This window comes from Pelophylax lessonae (genome assembly GCF_965119305.1).
Source record: "Pelophylax lessonae genome assembly, chromosome: 3".
Lineage (NCBI taxonomy): Eukaryota > Metazoa > Chordata > Amphibia > Anura > Ranidae > Pelophylax > Pelophylax lessonae.
Window position 1 is genome coordinate 417,480,552 of NC_138770.1, and position 24,765 is coordinate 417,505,316.

Sequence of the window (24,765 nt, forward strand, 5' to 3'; positions counted from 1 at the left end):
CACACATATATACCATGACCTGGAAAATAGAGAACATTTACAGACTTATTTGTATATTAGAACTCTCTAGACTTGGGTGCGCCTTGTAGCATGTACCTGTTTTACATGTATATCTAAGGTTCACATTATTGCGAACACAGACATTGCATGCGATTCGCACCGCATTGCTATGCAGATCACATACGAAGTCTGTGCGATGCAAATTCAGCCATAAAGTTTGTATGGCTGAACTCACATTGCATTTGCACGAAAATGCTGCAGGAACCTTTTTTTTTCCCCACACTGGAATCGGATCTCATTCACAGTTCGCACTGCGATCTGTGAACCAATCTGGGAGTATCATCAATTTTGTATTGACACCTGTAGTGGCTCACAGAGGACAGTGTGAATTGCATGCGAGGGTGATGCGATGCAGGAACCCACGCTGAAATTGTGGTGGTTCCTGTGTGGCAATAGTGTGAATCAAGGCTAAAGGATTATTTCTGTAATACACAAAAAGAGCACTTTAAATACACTAAGCTGACCCATCCTCTCCACAGGTGCTTACTTACCTCCTACAGCGGTGGTGACCTCCCTGGTTGTCTACATTTAAGCAAATTGATCTGTGATATCAAAAAATGGACCCTAGCAATCCCATTGATTTGAATGGATGTTCTTCCTGCAGTATGGGTACTTCTTATTGAAGACTATGAGATATTAGTGTGCAGGCACAGACAAACTGGCATTCAATTTTTTTGGACTAGGATCTAAACAACCATGAAGCTCACCAGCGTGGTGGGAAATATGAGGATTTAGACAGTACTTTCAGGGGGCTGGATTTTTTTTTTGTATATTTCTGAACTTGTCACTGACATGAACACTGTTTACTTTAACCGCTTGCCGACTGCGCACAGTATATTTACTGAGGCAGTCAGCCTCGGCCATGTAGAGTGACGTAGGTCTACGTCGCTAGCCTGTCACTGGGTTTTGAGCCAATAGCGGGTGAGCGCGCGCCCGCTGAGGCGCGTGCCCGCCTTGGCTCGTTCACAGAGGAGTCCGGGCCTGTGACCGGCGGACCCGATGTCCGCCGGTCACACTACGATCGTCGGTAGAGCGGGAGAAAGGCGGGCGGCTTATGTAAACAAGCCGCCTGTCATTCTCCCCTGTGGAAAAATGGAGATCAGACGGTTCTACTATGTAGAACCATTGATCTCTGTTTTTACAATAGGAGACATGTCCCATCACAGTTAGAAACACACCCCTAGGACACACTTAACCCCTCCCTCTCCAATACAGTTAACCCCTTCCCTGCCAGTGTCATTTTTACAGTAACAGTGCATATGTATAGCACTGATTACTGCAGTAATGTCACTGGTACCCCCAAAAGTGTCAAAAATGTCAGTCAAGGGTCCGATCAGTCCGCCGCAATGTCGCAGTACCGCAAAAAAATTGCAGATCGCCGCCATTACTCGTTAAAAAAAAAACACCAAAAATGACAAAAATATTTCCCTTTGTTAGTAAACGCGATAACTTTTGCGCAAACCAATCAAAATACGCTTGTTGCGATTTTTTTTTACCAAACATATGTAGCATAAAACAAATTGGCCGAAAATGTTAAAAAATGTTGATTTTTACATTTTTTTGGGGGGAATTTCATATAAAAAAAGTGAAAAATATTGTTATTTTTGCAAAATTTACGCTCTTTTTTTGTTTAAAGCTCTGTTTGTGGGAAAAAAAGGATGTGAAATTCGTTTAGGTACAGCGTCGCACGACCGTGCAATTGTCCGTTAAAGTCACGCAGTAAAAAATCACAAAAAACCCCCTGGTCAGGAAGGGGGTAAAATCTTCCGGGGCTTAAGTGGTTAAATAAAATGTTCCTTGACTTGTATTATTAAGTTTATAAACACTATATTATGCCTACTTTTTTTTTTCAAATAAAAGCTAGTAAGTTGTGAAAACAACTTTAGAACTGTATTAAAATTTAGTTGTGCGTGTGCAAATGGGCTGAGTACTGTACAGTTCCACATGCAGGGATGAGTGGAAACTTTACTAGTTGTGTTATTCAACCAAGTTTTCATAAAAAATTGTTTACCTTCCTTTACAGGCACGTGCTCCTCTACTTTGGGTACTTCTTGATCTGAAAAAATGTAAAACATCCATTCTATGAAAACATAATTTACTGTATAAACTTTTTTTGGAGTCAATACATTTATATTTGGACAAAATAAAAATAGTCAGTACATCTCTTCAATACATGGACATCACCCTGTTCTCTAGATATTTAAAAACACTGCAAGTATAGAAAAATGTTTATTAATCTGGAATACAGTGTGCTCCTAACATCCTGTTTGAGCTGACAACACAATGAGGATTGATTTTCTTAAGCCTTCACTTTGCAAGGAAATTTTTCTCCAGAGCTCAGTAAATGTGGAGAAATTTCACTTTGCAAAAAAACCCCAATTAATTGAAAGAAAAAGAAAAAAAAAAAAACAACATTCATACTTGCACATGGTAGGTTGATAAAAGTCAGTTAAGCTTTCCCTAACTCATAAGCTTTGAGGCAAATTCCCTTGCAAAGTGATAATTCCTTTGCAAAGTGGACAGCCTATTTGCCTTTAGTATATCAATCCCAGTAATTTTTTTGAATTAAAATCCTAACCAGAATTTGTAGCCTTCTTTTCGCCACCTTTCTAACCTAACTCTAACCTCTAACTTTTTCAAGCAAAACAACGCCACTGTCTTGTGTTTCAAAAGCCTGCTTACACTATGGGTAGAGAAAATGCTCTTTTAATATGTCGTTTTTAGGGGTGTACCTACACCTGGTTTCCACACCCAGTGATGATGTAATAGGGAGTAAAACAAAAAAAAAAAAAGCTACACGACAAGGTGAAAAAAACATGTTGGGATATACTCTAAAGGGGGACAGGGAGGACATCTGAGCAAGGTTTTTAGACTAATGAAGCTGTGTTTATGTCACATATCCAATAAATATAAAGTGGAACTCTAGGCAAACAACTGAATAAACCAGTTACATACATGTATGGTTACTGTTTAACCTGTCACGCTGAAGTTAGAATGGTAACACATTGGACTCCTTTGGCACCTTTCCACCTCCAGTTTCCTCGTAGAAAAGGAATCAGCAATATTACTTCTGTACAATGAGCAGGATTATGTGTTAAGAATAAGCAAGGCTGTCTCAGAACAAAGTAAGGGCTCATAAAGGCAGCAGCATCCCTCCTTACAATATAAATATACTGTACTGGTATATGTTTGTGCTTTGGAGCCCTTGTTGCTGTGTAAAGCCACCCATAGACACAAATGGTTGTAAAGGCAAACAGTCACCTACATTCAGTGACCTACATCTGTACGCATGTGCTACTTTATGCAAGAAGTGGCACATACCTGCATTCAGCCGCTAACAATCAGTCATGGCTATTAGTGGTTGTAGGTAGCATCAGAGGCCGCTTGCCATCATGATAGCTATGGCCGCTTGCCATGGTGGAATCCTGCACTAACAAGATGTGAGATCTGGACAGGTAATCTATTTAACCCTCCTCCCATTTGCTGCAAGTGGAAACTTACCATTATACATTCATTGCTATGATAGCATGGTTGCAGGTGGGGATATAAATTGGTTTTATTCCAATATATTGTGGTATCTGTTTCACTTAGGGATTGGCTTTAACCTAAGAGCATTGCAGACACTTGGGGCCCTCTTTACCTGTTTGAATGACACAAGTTATCAAAAACGTGGATTGATGACTCTTTCTCCCTCTGGTTTTTTTTGGGCTATACCTATTGAGGTAAGAGGGTTATGTAAAGCACTCAAAGGGATTGATGTTGTCTATTTTTGCTGGGTGGGCTAAATTCCCATGATAATTGTTGGCATGTAAATTCTTTATACAGGCTACCACTACTAAGCAGAATTATTGTCTAGAACTCTGGATACGGCGGGTAATTAGTGGTTATAGTTTTTAAAAGAGGATTTGGTAATTTTAGAATTTAATACAAAGTTAAAATAAATGTAACCATCTTAAATTTTTTAATTAGGATTAATCTCATATCTTTGCAGGCTCCACTAGGGGGTATGTTCCCTCAATGACACACTGATACTCTGTGGATCTATTCACTTATAATTTTGAAACCTTGCAGATACCCGGGGTTAGAACCATTCATTGCTATATTTATCTGTATTATTTTTGTAATTTATGCATAACTATATTTCATATGGATCTTTAGGATCCGTACTAACCTAATAAACTGATAATGTCTTTTACTTATCCCTAATGTTATCATATACAAGGCTCTATAAGTCTCCTGAGGAAGCCATAGTTGTGGTGAAACATGTTGAGTGGAAACCATTGTACAAAGGCTATATGAATTTGTTATGTTGGTTTTTTAATGCCTTTTTAACTTTGGATTTTTTAAATAAAAAGTTGTGTTTAGATACAATGTCTAATTTTTGTTTATGAGACCCTAAAAATCCTGTTATCCATTCTCCGATAAAAAAAAATGTTCACCCCCCCCCCCCCCCGGCATGTCACATTCTTTCAGACCAGTTCTTTGACAATGGACAAATGCTCACACTATCTGCCATAAAAACCAAACATTCATGCCCTTCCTTCCCTTCTGGCGCAAATAAAACACTTTCTCAATACACCTGAAGATACATCCATCTGGACTCGACAACTAACACCCTTTGAAGAATTATGTCTTCAAACTGAACCTCAGCGTCAAGTTATATCTAAAGTCTATTCTCTTCTATTCCCAAACATCAACCTTAAATCTAACCCACATTGTCTTAAATGGGAACAAGACACGCGTATAGATATCTCTGATCAACATTGGGAACGCATACTAGCTTACACGCACAAAGGCACAGTTACTATTTCTACCCAAGAAAATGGGTACAAAATCTTTTCCAGATGGTACATGACCCCACTCAAACTCCACAAATTCATTCCCCTCAATTCCACCAGTATGCTGGCGATGTCACAAAGATCTAGGCTCACTACTACACATATAGTGGTCCTGCCCTTTAATCCAACCCTTTTGGAAAGAAGTACACAAGCTGATCCATCTTATCTCTAACACCCCATTAGAGTTCACCCCGATGCAATTCCTTTTACATCATTCGAAAAACGCTATGTCCATGTACCAACGCTCTCTCACTTTACACCTCATAAATGCAGCAAGACTTTGCATACCAACCCATTGGAAATCAGTAAACCCTCCAACTATTGCGGAATGGTTCACACGCATACAAAAAACTTCAGACATAGAACTTATCCATCAATCTAAAGAAACCCCCCTCAAAATTCTGGAATATCTGGTTGAATTGGCACCAATTTACATCCACAAATAAATTCTTATCTCTCAATTCTAAAATAACCTTCAAAATATGTCCTAAATACCAGAGGCTGGAAAGCTGGCAGAAACCCAATCCCTCCCCCCTCTCCTCACTCCTCCTCTATCCATGCACAAAAAATCCACCTTACCCATCTAAGTTGATTCCTATTCTTCAATTTCTGTTTTCTCAGCACGTATCTCCCGTTTCATTTTTTACACTCCATGCAAGTTCTAATACTTGATTTCATTATCCCAACACATCACTTTAGCCACAAGATCTAATACACAATACCCCCGCCTCTTTCACCCTTACCTGTTATCTACAGACACATAAAGGTTATATACCTTAGAGACTGTTCTAAATCTCCTGACAGACAAACAAATCTATTAAGTGGCATTGCCCCCCCCCCCCCCCACACTGTGATACAGTTTTGTACCCATCGGGGTGTCCAATGTGTTGGGCTTCGCACGTCATCAAAATGTTCAAAATGGAAGGAGATAAACCCCATTGGATATGAAGAACTTAACTATGGCTTATCACGCAAATAGTTGCTTTTTATGTATTATGATGTTTATCACAAGTTCACAACAATGCAATATGTCCTATTATTTAATTTACTATCTTTATTGTTTATCAAAATATGCATAACTGTAATGTGCATTTGAAAGTTACTCTGTAACTTTCAATAAAATCCTTGAAACAAACAACAAAAAAAAATGTTCATAAAAGTTGGGATCTGGCGCCTTTAAAAAAAAACTCATATTCTTAGCAAAATCATTCAATATTGCTGTTTTATTGTGTGTAAATATAGTTATAGAGTATTGTACTGTTAGCAATCAATTAGGGCAGAAAGTTTGGAATTCAAATGATACAAATGAAAGCTTTGTATATGTGTAAATAAATAAAGCAAATTTATCTTTAATTTTGTATATTATTTTTGGCAAACAAAATTAAATATAGCTTTAAGAGTCCATTCACACTGCCGCGACTTGTGAGGCAACTTGTGTGCCCTCAAGTCGCCCCAAGTCGCTTGACATAACAAAAGCAATGTTAATAAATGAGTGCCGTCTTAATTGGCTCTACTGAAGTCGCTCCGACTTCAGAAAAGGGTCCTGTACTACTTTGAGGCGACTTGTATCTGACTTGTCCCATAGACTTCAATGGGAGTCGCCTCCTTATCTTATTTGAAGCGACTTGTGATCCGACTTTCTATTAAAATGGTCCTGAACCAGAAAAAAAGATCATTTTTGTTGCAGGCGTTTATTGGGCATTTTTTGGGCGTCTTTGGAGGCAGGCATGACATTTTTTGGATTTAGTGTCTGGGGGGCCTAAAAAGTGTACCTGTGAAGTTTCAGCTCTGTAGCATGTCCAGAACCAGAAAAAAAGATAATTTTTCTTAGAATTTTTAGTAGCACAGGGATGGGGCTCCGCTCCACCTGGGCGTTTTTGTTGCAGGCATTTATCGGGCATTTTTTGGGCGTCTTTGGAGGCAGGCATGACTTTTTTTGGATTTAGTGTCTCCCCTTCACTTTTTATCATGTAGAATGAAAAGAAAGGGGTGCTGATATAGCCCCCCTTTCTTTATGGGATGGCGGCAGGGGCTTAAAAAACATTAGGTAGTCTATTAGGAAGATCCACAGGCATTCTGCCTGTTGAACTTTTGACCCAGGTCAATCCTGTTCAAGTTTTCCGCTCTAATCTGTGGATATCCAGGCAGTTTCTGTAAGAAACTTCGGCTTTCCCGCCCGATTAGCAGCTATCTCTGGGCAGATTTGTGCGTGGAGCTCCGCTCCCGCTGAAATGTCCTGCTCTTTTACAGTTAATCCAGCCTCAACTGGTTCCCAAGGGGCTATTTAAGAAGCGACCGCGGGGCTCCGGGTCACTTCACCTTGTCAGGAATTGAACTGCTGCGTTCCCCTCCCTCCCACCCCTTTCCTTTTGCAAAGCATATGCTCATGTTGAGTTACTCTCAACTGTGCCACATCCCAGATAAGAACTACAAAAAGGAATTTCCCCTAGGGGTGGGATTTTTTAGGCACAAATACAGTAATTAGATACAAAAGGTTCAAGAAATTAAAGAACAAACACATTTATTGAAGAAAATTGACAATATGTTAAAAAAGGGCAAGCTATATACAATAACAGGTGTATACACCTCAGAATACAGCGGTCTCTATCTGTGCCATGTGCTCTTATGTATTGTATATAGCTTGCCCTTTTTAAAAATATTGTCAATTTTCTTCAATAAATTTGTTTGTTCTTTAATTTCTTGAACCTTTTATATCTAATTACTGTATTTGTGCCTAAAAAATCCCACCCCTAGGGGAAATTCCTTTTTGTACCCCTTTCCTTTTGGGTCGTCGTGGCTAGTTATTATTTATTGCCTCATACTGTCGCCTTAGCATTGGTGCTTTGGTGGATGCAATTTTCAGTGGTTATGTTTATGATTTGTTGGATAATGATGGTGAAAGTTAAGGTTATATTTGTTAACCTGAGCCGTAGTGGCTAGGTTGTTGATGTGAGTTTAATCTTTAAGTGTAAATACATTTTGAAGTATTTTATTTATGTATGTGTTTAAAGCCAATAATAAAACAGCCGCAGCCTAATTTTATGTGTGGTCTATTTATTTATTTATGGTTAAGTATGGTTGATATAATTTTATAGTTACTAGATTTAATAAATACATCCTGCCTGCCATTCCCATCAAAAGGAAGATATCTTTCCAATGTGTGGGAAATCATTCTTGGACAGTTGCCATGTACACAGGTGTACCCCTATTAAAGATTTCCCCTCTATTCCTGATCAACTCAAAACTTTGGACTTATTCTCACTTCCTACCCAGTGACACTGGCGTTCAAAAGTGAATCTCCTTAACACAGAGACTCAGGCAACAATAAAAACGTAATAATGGTTGTAACCCCTTACCACATTACCCAACTCTGAAAAAAAAGATGTGGCCAGACCATTTTTGCTATTTTTCACTTTTTTATCATGTTTCACTATTTTTTACCCACAGCTTTGACAGTTTGTAATATATCACCAAATATACCCCCAAAACCATACATTTTCTGAAAGCATAGAACCCATAAAAAAGATAGTGTAAAACGTGCTCTGTTTTGGGGTATCGCGACTCAAACTAAGGATGACTAGGTCTTAAAGTAGGGTTTGAGTTTTTTTACAACTAGGTATGTAAATACATTACAGCTACAAATAAAGAGAGGGGAAAAGGTAATGAGGTGATAGGGAAAGAAGGGGATCTCCACTAGTCTAACACACACATACACATATTCTCTCCAAAAGTCTGGATATAAAGGGTCCTTTTTATCCTGACTTGAGACCCACAGTCCAGCTAGGGTGGGGGGGGGGGGATTGGTAATCACAGTCATTGAAGACATTTGAACCAAAAGTCATAAAAAATGCATTCCTCTCCCAGGTTCAAATTTAAGATTCTTTGTGCAGATAATCACATAGGATGTCAATTCATCACCCCTCAGGCCCCATGCTGACCAGGTGTGAGGGGGCAGTACTCATCAGATGATGAGGTACATACGATAATGTACCTCCAAACCTCTTTCTTTCTTTCTTTCTTTCTTTCTTTCTTTCTTTCTTTCTTTCTTTCTTTCTTTCTTTCTTTCTTTCTTTCTTTCTTTCTTTCTTTCTTTCTTTCTTTCTTTCTTTCTTTCACAAATAGGGATGGAGGTACATTATCATATGTGCCTCATTTAAAGTTCCAAACTCTTCTTTTCTATCTATTTATCTAGGGGGGCTGGCCCCGCTCTGTTTAGGGTCTTCTATTTGGTTGGGCCCTCATGGCAACATTTTGTTTAGCTACTACAGCAATGATCTTGTTTCTCCCTGGTTGTTGTGAACAGATAGGGTGCTGGTTTTGTCTAGTTCCGGGAACTGCGATGTACACCAGCCACCCTTCCTTTCCCCTCTATCTCTCCTTGATGTGGAGATTGGGGTGGCATGGGCTGATGTGCCGACACCTGGTTAGTCAGCAGTGTTCACTCGACGAGGGAGTCCTTCTTTGGCATCAACCACCTGATCGGCAATAGCTGCAGTACATACAGTATTACCGCACATCCAGCGCGTTGAGAAATTAATAGGGATGTTCGTTTTGGGCCATGTAAAGTATGGTAGCCCTCACATTTTTTACTCTGCTACGGTACATACATTATTAGTGCACATCCAGCGGGTTGAGAGATTATTAGGGATGTTAGTTTTGGGCCATGTAAAGTAGTCCTCACATTTTATACTCCGCTACAGTACATACATTATTTTTTGGTCTGTCTCAGAAGGGGGTAGTATTATACGGTGAATATAGCCCAAAACCTATGTTTTAACTTGAAAATTAGGGGGTCGTCATATATGCCCAGTCGTCTTATACGCCGGCAAATACGGACCTATGTGTGTGCTGTGTCAGTGTGCATTGTGATAAAATACTCCAGGTATAGATTTTATTGCAATGTATTATAAGGTGCAGCAATGTTTCACAACTTGCTGGCCTGAGAAGAATTAAGAAAATGGAATTCTAAAAAAGCACTGTGATACATTGTGCTAATACACAATAGAGAGGATAGTGACGGGCAGGAAAAAGTGTTGAATGGTGTCAGCCACTGATTGCAGCTATTCATTTAATAGTAGATGTCTAGAGGACCCTTCAGCTTTATGTTTATAGTTTAAAGCAAAAGGGAATGCAGCTGATGTCAGACTTACTGAGTTGGCCATCTGCAAGCGCTTCTTTACAGCTGCAACATTTACCTCAATTGACACGCAAGGCTAAATTGTACATTTAGAAATATTATGTTTAAATACATTTCACCCAAAGTTATATTTGCTACTTTTAGATTAATGAAGTTATTATAGTAGTTTATTATAGATTAATTTATTTATGTCTTGCATAGTTATACAAGCCCCTCTGCTATACTAAAAATGTTTAGTCTGATTTCACTGCACATTGTGAGATTCTTACAATGTGACTTAGAAGCTGCAGCAATTTAGATTTTTAGCTTGAGGACATCCAGAATCATCTAGCACTATTGTCCCTGGTCTCCCCCTTTCATGGATATCAGTTATGTTATTCATGGAGACCCATTAGCCATGTGGGCATTTCTTAGGACATTTTCAGACTGCCCATTAATGCAAACTCTTCCAGCTATTTTTGAACATATAGTTAAGTTAAAAAAGTTTTGATTATGATTAATTGAGCTGCTCATAAAAGTCATGTTGCTAAGCACTTTATTTTTTCAATTTCTGCTGTAAGAGCAACGATATTAGAAGGGATGTACATTTACAAAACACGATTTGTCAACATGAATTGCTCACTATCATTTCTGTGTTAAAGGCCATAACACAATAGTTCTTGTTTATGGGGGATAAAAATACAGTGCCTTGCGAAAGTATTCGGCCCCCTTGAACTTTGCGACCTTTTGCCACATTTCAGGCTTCAAACATAAAGATATAAAACTGTAATTTTTTTGTGAAGAATCAACAAGTGGGACACAATCATGAAGTGGAACGAAATTTATTGGATATTTCAAACCTTTTTAACAAATAAAAAAACGGAAAAATTGGGCGTGCAAAATTATTCAGCCCCCTTAAGTTAATACTTTGTAGCGCCACCTTTTGCTGCGATTACCGCTGTAAGTCGCTTGGGGTAGGTCTCTATCAGTTTTGCACATCGAGAGACTGAAATTTTTGCCTATTCCTCCTTGCAAAACAGCTCGAGCTCAGTGAGGTTGGATGGAGAGCGTTTGTGAACAGATGTTTGACTTGGCCATTCTAACACCTGGATATGTTTATTTGTGAACCATTCCATTGTAGATTTTTCTTTATGTTTTGGATCATTGTCTTGTTGGAAGACAAATCTCTGTCCCAGTCTCAGGTCTTTTGCAGACTCCATCAGGTTTTCTTCCAGAATGGTCCTGTATTTGGCTCCATCCATCTTCCCATCAATTTTAACCATCTTCCCTGTCCCTGCTGAAGAAAAGCAGGCCCAAACCATGATGCTGCCACCACCATGTTTGACAGTGGGGATGGTGTGTTCAAGGTGATGAGCTGTGTTGCTTTTACACCAAACATAACGTTTTGCATTGTTGCCAAAAAGTTTGATTTTGGTTTCATCTGACCAGAGCACCTTCTTCCACATGTTTGGTGTGTCTCCCAGGTGGCTTGTGGCCAACTTTAAATGACACTTTTTATGGATATCTTTAAGAAATGGCTTTCTTCTTGCCACTCTTCCATAAAGGCCAGATTTGTGCAGTATATGATAGGGATGATCGAACTTTTGAAAAGTTCGGTTCGACCAGAACACCCGAATTTTCTGAAAGTTTGGTTCGGATTCCAGAACCCAATTGAAATCAATGGGACCCGAACTTCTGGAATCAAAAAACACCATTTTGAAACCCTAAAACCCAATAAATGCCCCTAAAAAGTGCCTAGGGTTCTGGGTCATGCCCCAGGGACTATTAATCACACAAAAAAGTTCTTAAAAATTGTCATTTTTGATAGAGAGCCAATTAATGAAAAAATTATTGAAAAAAAATTTGATTTCTTTGGATTTAGTGTCTGGGGGGTCTAAAAGGTGTACCTGTGAAGTTTCAGCTCTGTAGCATGTCCAGAACCAGAAAAAAAAGGTCGTTTGTATTTGAATTAATATAGAACAGACATATGGCTCTGCTATTTTCACACCTTGCCGGTTTTGAAGCAAGCGATTTTTTGGGCATTTTTTGGGGGACTTTGGAGTCAGGCATAACATCAGAACTTTTGTGTAGGGGTATATACAAACACACACATGTATGTATATATACACATACACATATATAGGTGTGAAAATAGCAGAAACCTATGCTTGCGCTAATGAAATAATAAACACCCATATGGCTTCTCTCCTATCACACCTATATGTGTGTATGTGTATAAATACATATAAGTGTGTGTGTGTATATATACCCCTATACAGAAGTACAGATGTTTTGCCTGCCTCCAAAGACCCACAAAAAATGCCCAAAAAAACGCCTGCAACAACACACCTGGTCATTTTTTTTGGCGCTGGCATGTTTTTGGGCATTTTTTGGGGGACTTTGGAGGCAGGCATAACATCAGAACTTCTGTGTAGGGGTATATATACACACACACACATATATGTATATATACACATACACATATATAGGTGTGAAAGTAGCAGAAACCTATGCTTGCGCTAATGAAATAATTAACACCCATATGGCTTCTCTCCTATCACACCTATATGTGTGTATGTGTATAAATACATATAAGTGTGTGTGTATATATACCCCTATACAGAAGTTCAGATGTTTTGCCTGCCTCCAAAGACCCACAAAAAAATGCCCAAAAAAAACGCCTGCAACAACACACCTGGGCATTTTTTTTTGGCGCAGGCATTTTTTTGGGCATTTTTTGTGGGTCTTTGGAGGCAGGCAAAACATCTGAAATTCTGTATAGGGGTATATATACACACACACTTATATGTATTTATACACATACACATATATATATGTGTGAAAGTAGCAGAACAAAAAAAAAAAGAGGTTGGGGGAGCACACCCTGAACATGCATTTCTAAAGCTGGTGCAGCTATAGACCAAGCGACATGCATATTTACAAAAAAGCGCACACATGCAAAAGAAATGACTATCAAATATAAGGCAATCAATGAATAAATAAAAATGGGGTTTTGTAGGACCCACTGACAATGGGGTACTTTGACGTAGTGGTGGGCTTGAGCACGATATGGCCATATGGTGGGACCAAAACCCCATTTTTATTTATTCATTGATTGCCTTATATTTGATAGTCATTTCTTTTGCATGTGTGCGCTTTTTTGTAAATATGCATGTCGCTTGGTCTATAGCTGCACCAGCTTTAGAAATGCATGTTCAGGGTGTGCTCCCCCAACCTCTTTTTTTTTGTAATGTATTCGGTCTGACCAGACTCTGAGGTGAGCACCCCACCCTCCCACACCTGTACTCCATTAGTGTCCATTGACTAGCAGATATTGGATGAGTTCCACATAGTGCAGTTGCACATCTCTCCCAGTTAGGAGTTAGTATCTCCAAGGGTTTGAGAAGTTGGATTCATCCTTTTTTACATGGATAGTGTAGGACCCACTGACAATGGGGTACTTTGACGTAGTGGTGGGCTTGAGCACGATATGGCCATATGGTGGGACCAAAACCCCATTTTTATTTATTCATTGATTGCCTTATATTTGATAGTCATTTCTTTTGCATGTGTGCGCTTTTTTGTAAATATGCATGTCGCTTGGTCTATAGCTGCACCAGCTTTAGAAATGCATGTTCAGGGTGTGCTCCCCCAACCTCTTTTTTTTTGTAATGTATTCAGTCTGACCAGACTCTGAGGTGAGCACCCCACCCTCCCACACCTGTACTCCATTAGTGTCCATTGACTAGCAGATATTGGATGAGTTCCACATAGTGCAGTTGCACATCTCTCCCAGTTAGGAGTTAGTATCTCCAAGGGTTTGAGAAGTTGGATTCATCCTTTTTTACATGGATAGTGTAGGACCCACTGACAATGGGGTACTTTGACGTAGTGGTGGGCTTGAGCACGATATGGCCATATGGTGGGACCAAAACCCCATTTTTATTTATTCATTGATTGCCTTATATTTGATAGTCATTTCTTTTGCATGTGTGCGCTTTTTTGTAAATATGCATGTCGCTTGGTCTATAGCTGCACCAGCTTTAGAAATGCATGTTCAGGGTGTGCTCCCCCAACCTCCTTTTTTTTTGTAATGTATTCGGTCTGACCAGACTCTGAGGTGAGCACCCCACCCTCCCACACCTGTACTCCATTAGTGTCCATTGACTAGCAGATATTGGATGAGTTCCACATAGTGCAGTTGCACATCTCTCCCAGTTAGGAGTTAGTATCTCCAAGGGTTTGAGAAGTTGGATTCATCCTTTTTTACATGGATAGTGTAGGACCCACTGACAATGGGGTACTTTGACGTAGTGGTGGGCTTGAGCACGATATGGCCATATGGTGGGACCAAAACCCCATTTTTATTTATTCATTGATTGCCTTATATTTGATAGTCATTTCTTTTGCATGTGTGCGCTTTTTTGTAAATATGCATGTCGCTTGGTCTATAGCTGCACCAGCTTTAGAAATGCATGTTCAGGGTGTGCTCCCCCAACCTCTTTTTTTTTGTAATGTATTCGGTCTGACCAGACTCTGAGGTGAGCACCCCACCCTCCCACACCTGTACTCCATTAGTGTCCATTGACTAGCAGATATTGGATGAGTTCCACATAGTGCAGTTGCACATCTCTCCCAGTTAGGAGTTAGTATCTCCAAGGGTTTGAGAAGTTGGATTCATCCTTTTTTACATGGATAGTGTAGGACCCACTGACAATGGGGTACTTTGACGTAGTGGTGGGCTTGAGCACGATATGGCCATATGGTGGGACCAAAACCCCATTTTTATTTATTCATTGATTGCCTTATATTTGATAGTCATTTCTTTTGCATGTGTGCGCTTTTTTGTAAATATGAAAGTAGCAGAAACCTATGCTTGCGCTAATGAAATAATTAACAGGCATATGTCTCTGCTCCTATCACACTTATATATGTGTATGTGTATAAATACATATAAGTGTGTGTGTATATATATACCCCTATACAGAATTTCAGATGTTTTGCCTGCCTCCAAAGATTTACAAAAAATGCCCAAAAAAATGCCTGCGCCAAAAAAAAATGCCCAGGTGTGTTGGTGCAGGCATTTTTGTGGGCATTTTTTGTGGGTCTTTGGAGGCAGGCAAAACATCTGAAATTCTGTATAGGGGTATATATAAACACACTTATATGTTTTTATACACATACACATATATAGCTGTGATAGGAGCGGAGACATATGCCTGTTAATTATTTCATTAGCGCAAGCATAGGTTTCTGCTACTTTCACACCTATATATGTGTATGTGTATATATACATACATGTGTGTGTGTATATATACCCCTACACAGAAGTACAGATGTTATGCCTGCCTCCAAAGACGCCCAAAAATGCCCAAAATAAAACGCCAGCTACAAAAACGCCCAGGTGTGTTTTTGCAGCAGGCATTTTTTTTGGGCATTTTTTTGGGGTCTTTGGAGGCAGGCAAAACATCTGAACTTCTGTATAGGGGTATATATACACACACACTTATATGTATTTATACACATACACACATATAGGTGTGATAGCAGAGAAGCCATATGGGTGTTAATTATTTAATTAGCGCAAGCATAGGTTTCTGCTACTTTTACACCTATATGTGTGTATATATACATACATGGGTGTGTGTATATATACCCCTACACAGAAGTTCAGATGTTATGCCTGCCTCCAAAGAAGCCCAAAAAAACGCCAGCTACAAAAACGCCCAGGTGTGTTTTTGCAGCAGGCATTTTTTTGGGCATTTTTTTGGGGTCTTTGGAGGCAGGCAAAACATCTGAACTTCTGTAAAGGGGTATATATACACACACACTTATATGTATTTATACACATACACACATATAGGTGTGATAGCAGAGAAGCCATATGGGTGTTAATTATTTCATTAGCGCAAGCATAGGTTTCTGCTACTTTCACACCTATATATGTGTATATATACATACATGGGTGTATGTATATATACCCCTACACAGAAGTTCAGATGTCATGCCTGACTCCAAACATGTCCTATAAACGCCTGCAGCAAAAAGCAGGGTGACAGGCGAGAAGCCATATCGCTGTTCTATAAGTGACCTAAGAGAAACGATCTTTTCTCTATAGCGGTCACCCTGACATGGAAGGGTTTTGTCACCCTGCCATAGCAGTCAGAGTCAGTTAACCCTACACTACACTACGGTCCCCTTACACTTAACACTTTCCCTACAGAAACTAGATTATTAAATCTAACTATAGGGGAAAATAGTACCCTAACTACACTAGATATCCCTTTCCTCACACTAAAAATTGCTAAATGACACTTTGAAGCAGAAGTAACAGAACTGCTTCCACTCTCTTCCACGTCCCTGTATTACAATGCTAGGAATTTGGCGGCGGGCTATCTTATATACTGGGGGGCGTATTCACTAATGATTGGCCTCTGGACCCCCTAGTCACTCCAATCACATTCCTAGCATTCTCCTGCCCCCTCTATTGGCTTTTACTGATGGTTCTGGTCCAATCACAGGCTTTTAAAGCCCAGTTCCTGTCCCATTGCATTTTGGTCAGTTCTGGTTGCCGAATTCCGAACTTTTTCAGCAAAAAGTTCGGAATTCGGCTTAACCTCAAACAGCCAATGTTCGATCCGTTCGATCATCCCTAGTATATGACTGATTGTTGTCCTATGGACAGAGTCTCCCACCTCAGCTGTAGATCTCTGCAGTTCATCCAGAGTGATCATGGGTCTCTTGGCTGCATCTCTGATCAGTCTTCTCCTTGTATGAGCTGAACGTTTAGAGGGACGGCCAGGTCTTCGTAGATTTGCAGTGGTCTGATACTCCTTCCATTTCAATATTATCGCTTGCACAGTGCTCCTTGGAACGTTTAAAGCTTGGGAAATCTTTTTGTATCCAAATCCGGCTTTCAACTTCTCCACAACAGTATCTCGGACCTGCCTGGTGTGTTCCTTGTTCTTCATGATTTTCTCTGCGCTTTAAACGGACCTCTCAGACTATCACAGTGCAGGTGCATTTATACGGAGACTTGATTACACACAGGTGGATTCTATTTATCATCATTAGTCATTTAGGTCAACATTGGATCATTCAGAGATCCTCACTGAACTTCTGGAGAGAGTTTGCTGCACTGAAAGTAAAGGGGCTAAATAATTTTGCACGCCCAATTTTTCAGTTTTTTTATTTGTTAACAAAGTTTGAAATATCCAATAAATTTCGTTCCACTTCATGATTGTGTCCCACTTGTTGTTGATTCTTCAAAAAAAGTTACAGTTTTTTATCTTTATGTTTGAAGCCTGAAATGTGGCAAAAGGTCGCAAAGTTCAAGAGGGGCGAATACTTTAGCAAGGTGCTGTAAATGCCTTTCATTTCCGAATACATTATTGTACAAAATATCCATATTGGAGTTACCATAGCTAGTTCTTTCTAACAATAGAAAACCGACAACCTTTGCACCTCTTTTTGGCTGATCCTCCTCCTCATAAAGCACTGTTTTATATTTACAGAATTGAACTAAGGTTTATATTATCATCTGTACTCTACCTCTATATATGTTCATACAAAGGCTATCAAGGAAGACACATCTAGATGTCAATACTTCCATAATTCACTGAAATACAGTATTACGTTTCTTCATCTGATTGTTTATCTATCCCAAAGGGATTCAAAGTGAGGCTATGAATGTAATTTAAATTAAAAAAAAGGCAAAAAAAATGGTAGATATTATACACGTGCATGTAGAGCCTCTTGTTGGAGTTTTTTAATGCCCTTTAGTTGTACAGATTATGTAAATCACAGTGTCTTTGAGAATGCCACGGAACTGCGGTGAGTATTGGAAGAAAGGAAATAATAGGCTGGCCTTTTCAGTCTGTTTTCCTCATAACTTAAAGTAAGACAACAAAACAAAATAAATTATATATACTTCCCTTATTATTTTGTACTAACATGGATCAAACACTTTACCATCATGGTAAAACATTAATGAACCTGCTGACTTTTGCTTCTGGCAAGCACCACCCAATTAAAGAGAGTTAACTGCTGTAGAAGGCTTTTTATTATACATTTATGTGATTGAATAAATTTACACCAACCTTTTGGTAAGGGCTTTTCTTCCTTTGGTTTTTCTTCTGTGTAAATAAAACAGTGAATATTAGGCATATAAATTAGTTAACTGAGAGAAACTTATTTAACATTATGGAGTCCTCACACTAATATATTTTAATCAGCTGCACTTGGGAAGCAATAGTACGCATTGGGAAGTTGTGTCTGTTTTGCTCTTTAGATGAAAAGTATGCTGGATTTTAGTATAAATGGCCCCTGTTAAACTTTAGAGTAACCATAAAACATACCAAATTTAAAAACTGTATATGTTAATAAGAACAATGGGTACAGAAATACTCTACATACTTGGGATTTTCTAGTGGCCATGTGATCATATACTTATATCTCTTTAAGATTCTGTTGTTATATTTTTACAACATTTTACTCAGTATTGTTTGCATATTGGTCGTTCGGATTTTGTAACTCCAGGTAATTGGTATTAGAGCATACATTGAGGATTTTAGGCAATACATGAAAGCAATTGTCTTCAGTATTTCTCTATAATTTTAAAACGAATGTCTACAAATGCAAAGCATGAGATAGCATAGCTTAGTTCTTATGAGCATGTAAATGTCACAAACAAACACAAGCCCCAGTTCCAGTTGCTAAATAGCAGATTATCAAAAGTTCTAAACTAGACTGAAGAAATGGCTGTACAAAGAAAAACAAAAAAAATGCTATATAGTTTTTGATTTGTGCTTGAAAATATAAAATGTTCATATACTGTATATAACTCATAAACTGCAAAATATAAAATCCTCCTGGCATCTGCAGTCAAAATATATAAGCAAAAGCCAAACAAAATGAGAAAATGTTGGAAAAAACACAGCGTATTTTGTTAGCAAGCTCTAAGCTGTAATGAAAAGCAGCTTTTGATTGACATACTTTTTCTCTTCAGTTTGGAAACCTTTGCTGAAAGAATATAACATTTCAAATTACATTTTGCATTCTGAAGACTATGCTCTTGTTTAGTGCTTATTGCTTAATATTGCACACAATTTTATTTTTCTACTAAAGAGATGCTGTCACCTTGTCCATGCAGAACAAAGTAATAATGTCCTTGTAAAGGGCTCACCCAATCTTGATATTCTCTCATTACCTGAGCTCCATTGCAGCTCCTTGCTCCCTTGCAGCCACTGAAAGTAACCTTACAGGTATAGAGTAGGGATGATCGAACTTTTGAAAAGTTCGGTTCGGCCAGAACACCCGAACTTCCCGAAAGTACGGTTCTGGATTCCAGAACCCCATTAAAATCAATGGGACCCGAACTTCTGTAATAAAAAAACACCATTTCGAAGCCCTAAAACCAAATAAATGCCCCTAAAAAGTGCCTAGGGTTCTGTGTCATGCCCCAGGGACTATGAATCAGGCAAAAAAAGTTCTTAAAAATTGTCATTTTTGATAGAGAGCCAATTATTGAAAAAAATATTGAAAAAAAAAAATGAGATTTCTTTGGATTTAGTGTCTGGGGGGTCTAAAAAGTGTACCTGTGAAGTTTCATCTCTGTAGCATGTCCAGAACCAGAAAAAAATATAATTTTTCTTAGAATTTTTAGTAGAGCAGGGATGGGGTTCCGCTCCTTTCACACCTGGGCGTTTTTGTTTCAGGCGTTTATTGGGCTTTTTTGTGGACATCTTTGGAGGCAGGCATGACATCTGAACTTCTGTATAGGGGTATATATATATACACACACACACACACACACACACACACATATATATATATATATATATATATATATATACACATACACACATAATTCAGTAGCGCAGGGATGGGGTTCCGCTCCTTTCACACCTATATGTGTGTATGTGTATATGTATATATATATATGTGTGTGTGTATATATACCCCTATACAGAAGTTCAGATGTTATGCCTGCCTCCAAAGACGCCCAAAAAATGCCCAATAAACGCCTGCAACAAAAACGCCCAGGTGTGAAAGGAGCGGAACCCCTTTGCCTGCACTACTAAAAATTCTAAGAAAAATTATCTTTTTTTCTGGTTCTGGACCAGGACCAGAACCAGAAAAAAAATATAGTTTTTCTTAGAATTTTTAGTAGCGCAGGGATGGGGTTTCGCTCCTTTCACACCTGGGCGTTTTTGTTGCAGGCGTTTATTGGGCATTTTTTGGGCGTCTTTGGAGGCAGGCATGACATCTGAACTTATGTATAGGGGTATATATACACACACACACATCCCTGCTCTACTAAAAATTCTAAGAAAAATTATCTTTTTTTTCTGGCGGTCACCCTGACATGGATGAGTTTGGTCACCCTGGCATAACAGTCAGAGTCAGTTCACCCTAAACTACATTATGGTCACCCTGACAATTAACACTTTCCCTACAGAAACTAGATTATTGTCTAACTATAGTGGTATATAGTACCCTAACTACACTGCATATCCCTTTCCTCACACTAATAATTGCTAAATGACACTGGAGCAGCAGAAGTAACAGAAATGCTTCCACTCTATTCCACAGCCTCTCTATTACAGTGCTAGAGATTTGGCGGGGCTATGTTATATACTGTGGGGCTTATTCACTACTGATTGGCCTCTGGACCCCCTAGTCACTCTAATCACATTCCTAGCAGACTCCTGCCCCCTCAATTGGCTTTTACTGACGTTTCTGGTCCAATCACAGGCTTTTAAAGCCCAGTTCCTGTCCCATTGCATTTTGGGCGGTTCTGGTTGCCGAATTCCGAACTTTTACCGCAAAAAGTTTAAAATTCGGCCAAATTTCGAACAGCCAATGTTCGAGTCGAACCGATGGTCGACCCGAACCGTTCGATCATCCCTAGTATAGAGTAGCATGTGACTTGTTTGGGCCTAGCAGAAATTCATTAGGCCTGAACCACATGTCTGGGGGAGTGATGGTACCACTTCCCCAGATTGCATAGGCTATGGAGGAGCAAGGAGTTGTGAGGAATCACAGGTAAGGTGCGTATGGTTTGGGAATGCCATTTACAGAGACACTGTCACTTTACCATGCAAAGTGAAGTGCCTCTTTAATCACAATATTAAGAGCCTTTATAAACATACAATTTTTACTTGTTGTGATTAATTAGCATTAACTAATGCATCTATACATATGTTCACTTTTAACTATAAGAAAAGAAGGCTCAGGAAAAGGGAATACTGCTAAACACAACAGAAAAAAGTTATAGAATGTTGGTTACAAAAGCACATTGGAGAACAGGAAACCTTGTATGGCAGTTTATATATATCTTACCTTCTTTAATCGGGGTTGGCTTCTTTTCCTCTGGTTTTTCTTCTGCAGAACAAAAGCAAAATAAGTTAGAAAAAACTATTTGCATAATGCATGAAAAAATACTACTGATAACTCATTTTAATAAATCTACATTTGTAGATGACCTAAAATGTACACTTGAAGATATGGACTTTAACATACAGCATAAGGCATACAAAAAGGCTGCATATGACTAACAACATTTGCAAATGTTCATGTTTTCATGACGCTATGTTATTTTGTCAAGGCTGGATTTCTACATAGCCTAATGGGCCATACACACTATAAGATTTTCTGAAGACTTTTTCCTTTAGATTTACCAAAACCAGATAATATGAGGTCAAACCTAAACACTTTCAATTTGTATGCAATCTGGCAGGCCATTGCACTACATAGAAAAGGTAAATCTGAAGGAAAAAGTCTTCAGAAAATCTTATAGTGTGTATGGCCCTTAACGACCTGTTTGCACTTGCAGTGATCTCTGAAGAGCAATCCACGTCTGGTTCACTATTAAAAGAGTGTTAAACAGTTAGTGAGGTGTACTGTATTGCTTCCTCACTAGTTGTTTTAACCCCATAAATGCACCACAACAGTGAGCATCGCGAATGATTGTAAGGTGCTTGCAGCAAGGCCCTATTCATTAATTCGATGGGTGGTAGTGCCCGTCAAATGCAACAGGAGATATTCATTCATTCGGTGGGTGGTAGTGTCCGTCAAATGCAACGGGAGAAATTCCTGCGGCATCTGCAAAACCTACATGTAGCCTATTTGCTGTGATCTTTGGTTGAGAATAAATTCACATTAATATCAACAAGAATTGCCAGTGATTTCTTGCTTCAAAGTGCTTTTACTGCTTGTTGAGAATATGTAGATAGTTTAATGCCCATAGTCTGGACACAGGTCCACTTTAGCTAGTTGAGGACACTGGATGTGCTACACATGCCCACCCCCAAAAAGTCATTAAAGTACACTTGACATGTGTAGTATGCCCAACTCTTCTGCCCAGCTGCCTCCCATTTCCTAGCCATTCTCAGCTCTTATAACCAGAGCTGTGAGTTTCCACATAAATACAGCAGCTCTAGCAGCTGCTGCTGAAAAAAAGTCTAACTTAGTGTTTATCGACAACTTTTAAGTAAAAAAAAAAAAAAACATCAACAATATTGTTACTTTTGTATATACTCTGTTTTGTTTATCTTTAGATCAAAGGCACAATCTTCCATCTGCATTTGATGTCAGTTAAAGCAACCTGATAAGTAAATAGAAATGTCCCCTATTTAACCCTTTTTTAACCCATTTAGTTTTACCCTAATCAGCCCTGAATTATTTTTCACTTCCCTACTTAACTATTGTTTTTCTAAAGGTTTTATTGTTGTATGCTTATTTCTATTTTATTATCCATGTAAGCTTTTTTTCATTCATATTTGCAATGTTTGTTCATTTATTTTAGTGTAGTTATAGTTTAGGTTTACATTTCAAGACAATATCACAAAAAGAAAGCCTTGTTCATCCTTAAAAAAATGTATATATATTGTTTTATGGTAATGACAAAGTTATTGTTTAATAAACAGGTCCATAGCAACATGTTTCATCGTAACAGACATCATCAGGGGGCTGGAACTCCCCTGTTTCAGTCCCCTGATGACTTCTGTTGTGACAAAACATGATGGGAGGAGCTAATGGTGGTATCATTGTGCCTGCTGGCACCAGCATTGCAGTGCTTACAAGGCTGTTTCCTACATTTTTTCTTTGTGAGTACCTTTTTTTTTTTTTTTTTTTAAATGTAACCAGTTTAAACGGTATTACACTATTTGGCCCTTTTTTGTGCTTTCCTAGTTTATGGTCATACACTACCATTTGGATTGAGTTGGTTGTCTTTCCCAGTGGGCTCAGGTGGAAGCGGTGCTGATTTAGCAGGCTAAAGTCACTCGAATGCCTTATTATACAAACTTTTCTGACCTCCTATAGCTTAAAAGTCATTTCTTCTGGTAAGCAGTGTGTGCATTCGGTGATGTGAGAGGCCAGGATTTGTCAATTTGACATCAAAGTGGAATTTATTAAAGCACAGCACTTTTATGGACATTTATTCTGCACCGAGTATTTGTTAACCTTTACAAGTATAATTGTTTGATTTGCACTTAATCTGCACAACATTCACATGATTGTATTGCACATATGTTTCATGATTGATTGCACTGATTTTATGTGGTGATTCTTAAGATAATGTGTCATTTTTAAAGAGATAGTGCACCTTTTTATTATTTGCCAGGCAAATATTACCCATTGTGCTGAAAAAGCCTACTGTTTACACAGTTCTATAGTTCTAGTTCTAATTGCACAAAGTTAAATAAGCCAGAGAAGTAACACATCCCCACCTCTTATCTTGTGTTGTATATATCCGCGTGGACTTTCAAGTAGACAGAGACTATTAAAAGTAAACATCTACTGATGTTCTCTCTACTTAGAAAACTCATTGTCATGGGTACCCTGTGTATTGTCATGGGTACACTGTGTATTAGGTATTTTAGGTATAGGATAACAATTTTATTAAAACCACATTGGTTTGAAAAAAAAAATGAATGTAAAAAAAAATATAGTATATTATATATTATCACTTTGCTTTACACTTTTAGTAAAAAAAAGGCTCTGAATGTTCTTCAGTTTAGCTAATAATTGGTGGTGGTAGAAGTGCTATTACATGATGTGGGAGCCAAGGGGGTGCACATAAAACATATAAGCTGGTTGGAGGCAAGCTGGACAGACTGCAATAAATATTTACATGTAAATAACAAGCAGATGAAGCATTGAATTTAAAGACTGAAAAAAGCTTAAAAAAGGTTCAGCATAGCTTTGTTAGTTACTTCTAAGCCTTCAGCTATAAGAAGAATCAAAGCATTGTTAAGCTTGACTGACATACTTGTTTTCTTTGGCTTGATAACAATTCCTGCAGGGAAGAAATGTTAAATTGCATATACTAAAATTATTTATATTTTATTTTTATTTTTTTATTTTTCATCTTTGGCTAACAATATTGAGGGTATATTACTATTTTGACAAAAAGCTTCTTCACACACTTTTCATCTTACTAACCACCTTTCAGCAGGACAGGATTTAAAGGGAAATTTTCTGAACTGGGACACAAACATCACTAAAAAAACCTGTCAGAGATTCTAATCTTTTTGAACTCAACTGAAAAAAGTGTTATTACTATTATTTTCATTGGGAAGATTTCAACAAGCTTCCTGTTCTGGTCACCATCAGTCACAGGAAAAAAAAATAAAGCAAAATTCCCCCAGTGGGGACATAGAGAGTAAAAAACAAAAAAAAAACAAAACAACCTTAAAAGAATTCTTAACCCTTATTCATACAATATAAATAAATGCAAACTTTTAA

At 38.4% G+C, this 24,765-nt stretch overlaps 1 protein-coding gene across 1 annotated transcript in view; it reads right to left on the reverse strand.

The window, feature by feature from the left end:
- The window catches only part of TRDN (triadin), a gene marked incomplete at its 3' end in the record, with an annotated part of 647,190 nt that overhangs the window by 118,474 nt on the left and 503,951 nt on the right, over positions 1-24,765 (reverse strand). The window contains exons 28-32 of the mRNA XM_082250910.1: positions 24,290-24,316; positions 21,358-21,399; positions 19,009-19,035; positions 18,114-18,149; positions 2,072-2,116 (exon numbers count right to left, since the gene is read on the reverse strand). Coding sequence (XP_082107036.1) covers positions 2,072-2,116; positions 18,114-18,149; positions 19,009-19,035; positions 21,358-21,399; positions 24,290-24,316 — 177 coding nt within the window. The remainder of the gene's footprint in view (positions 1-2,071; positions 2,117-18,113; positions 18,150-19,008; positions 19,036-21,357; positions 21,400-24,289; positions 24,317-24,765) is intronic.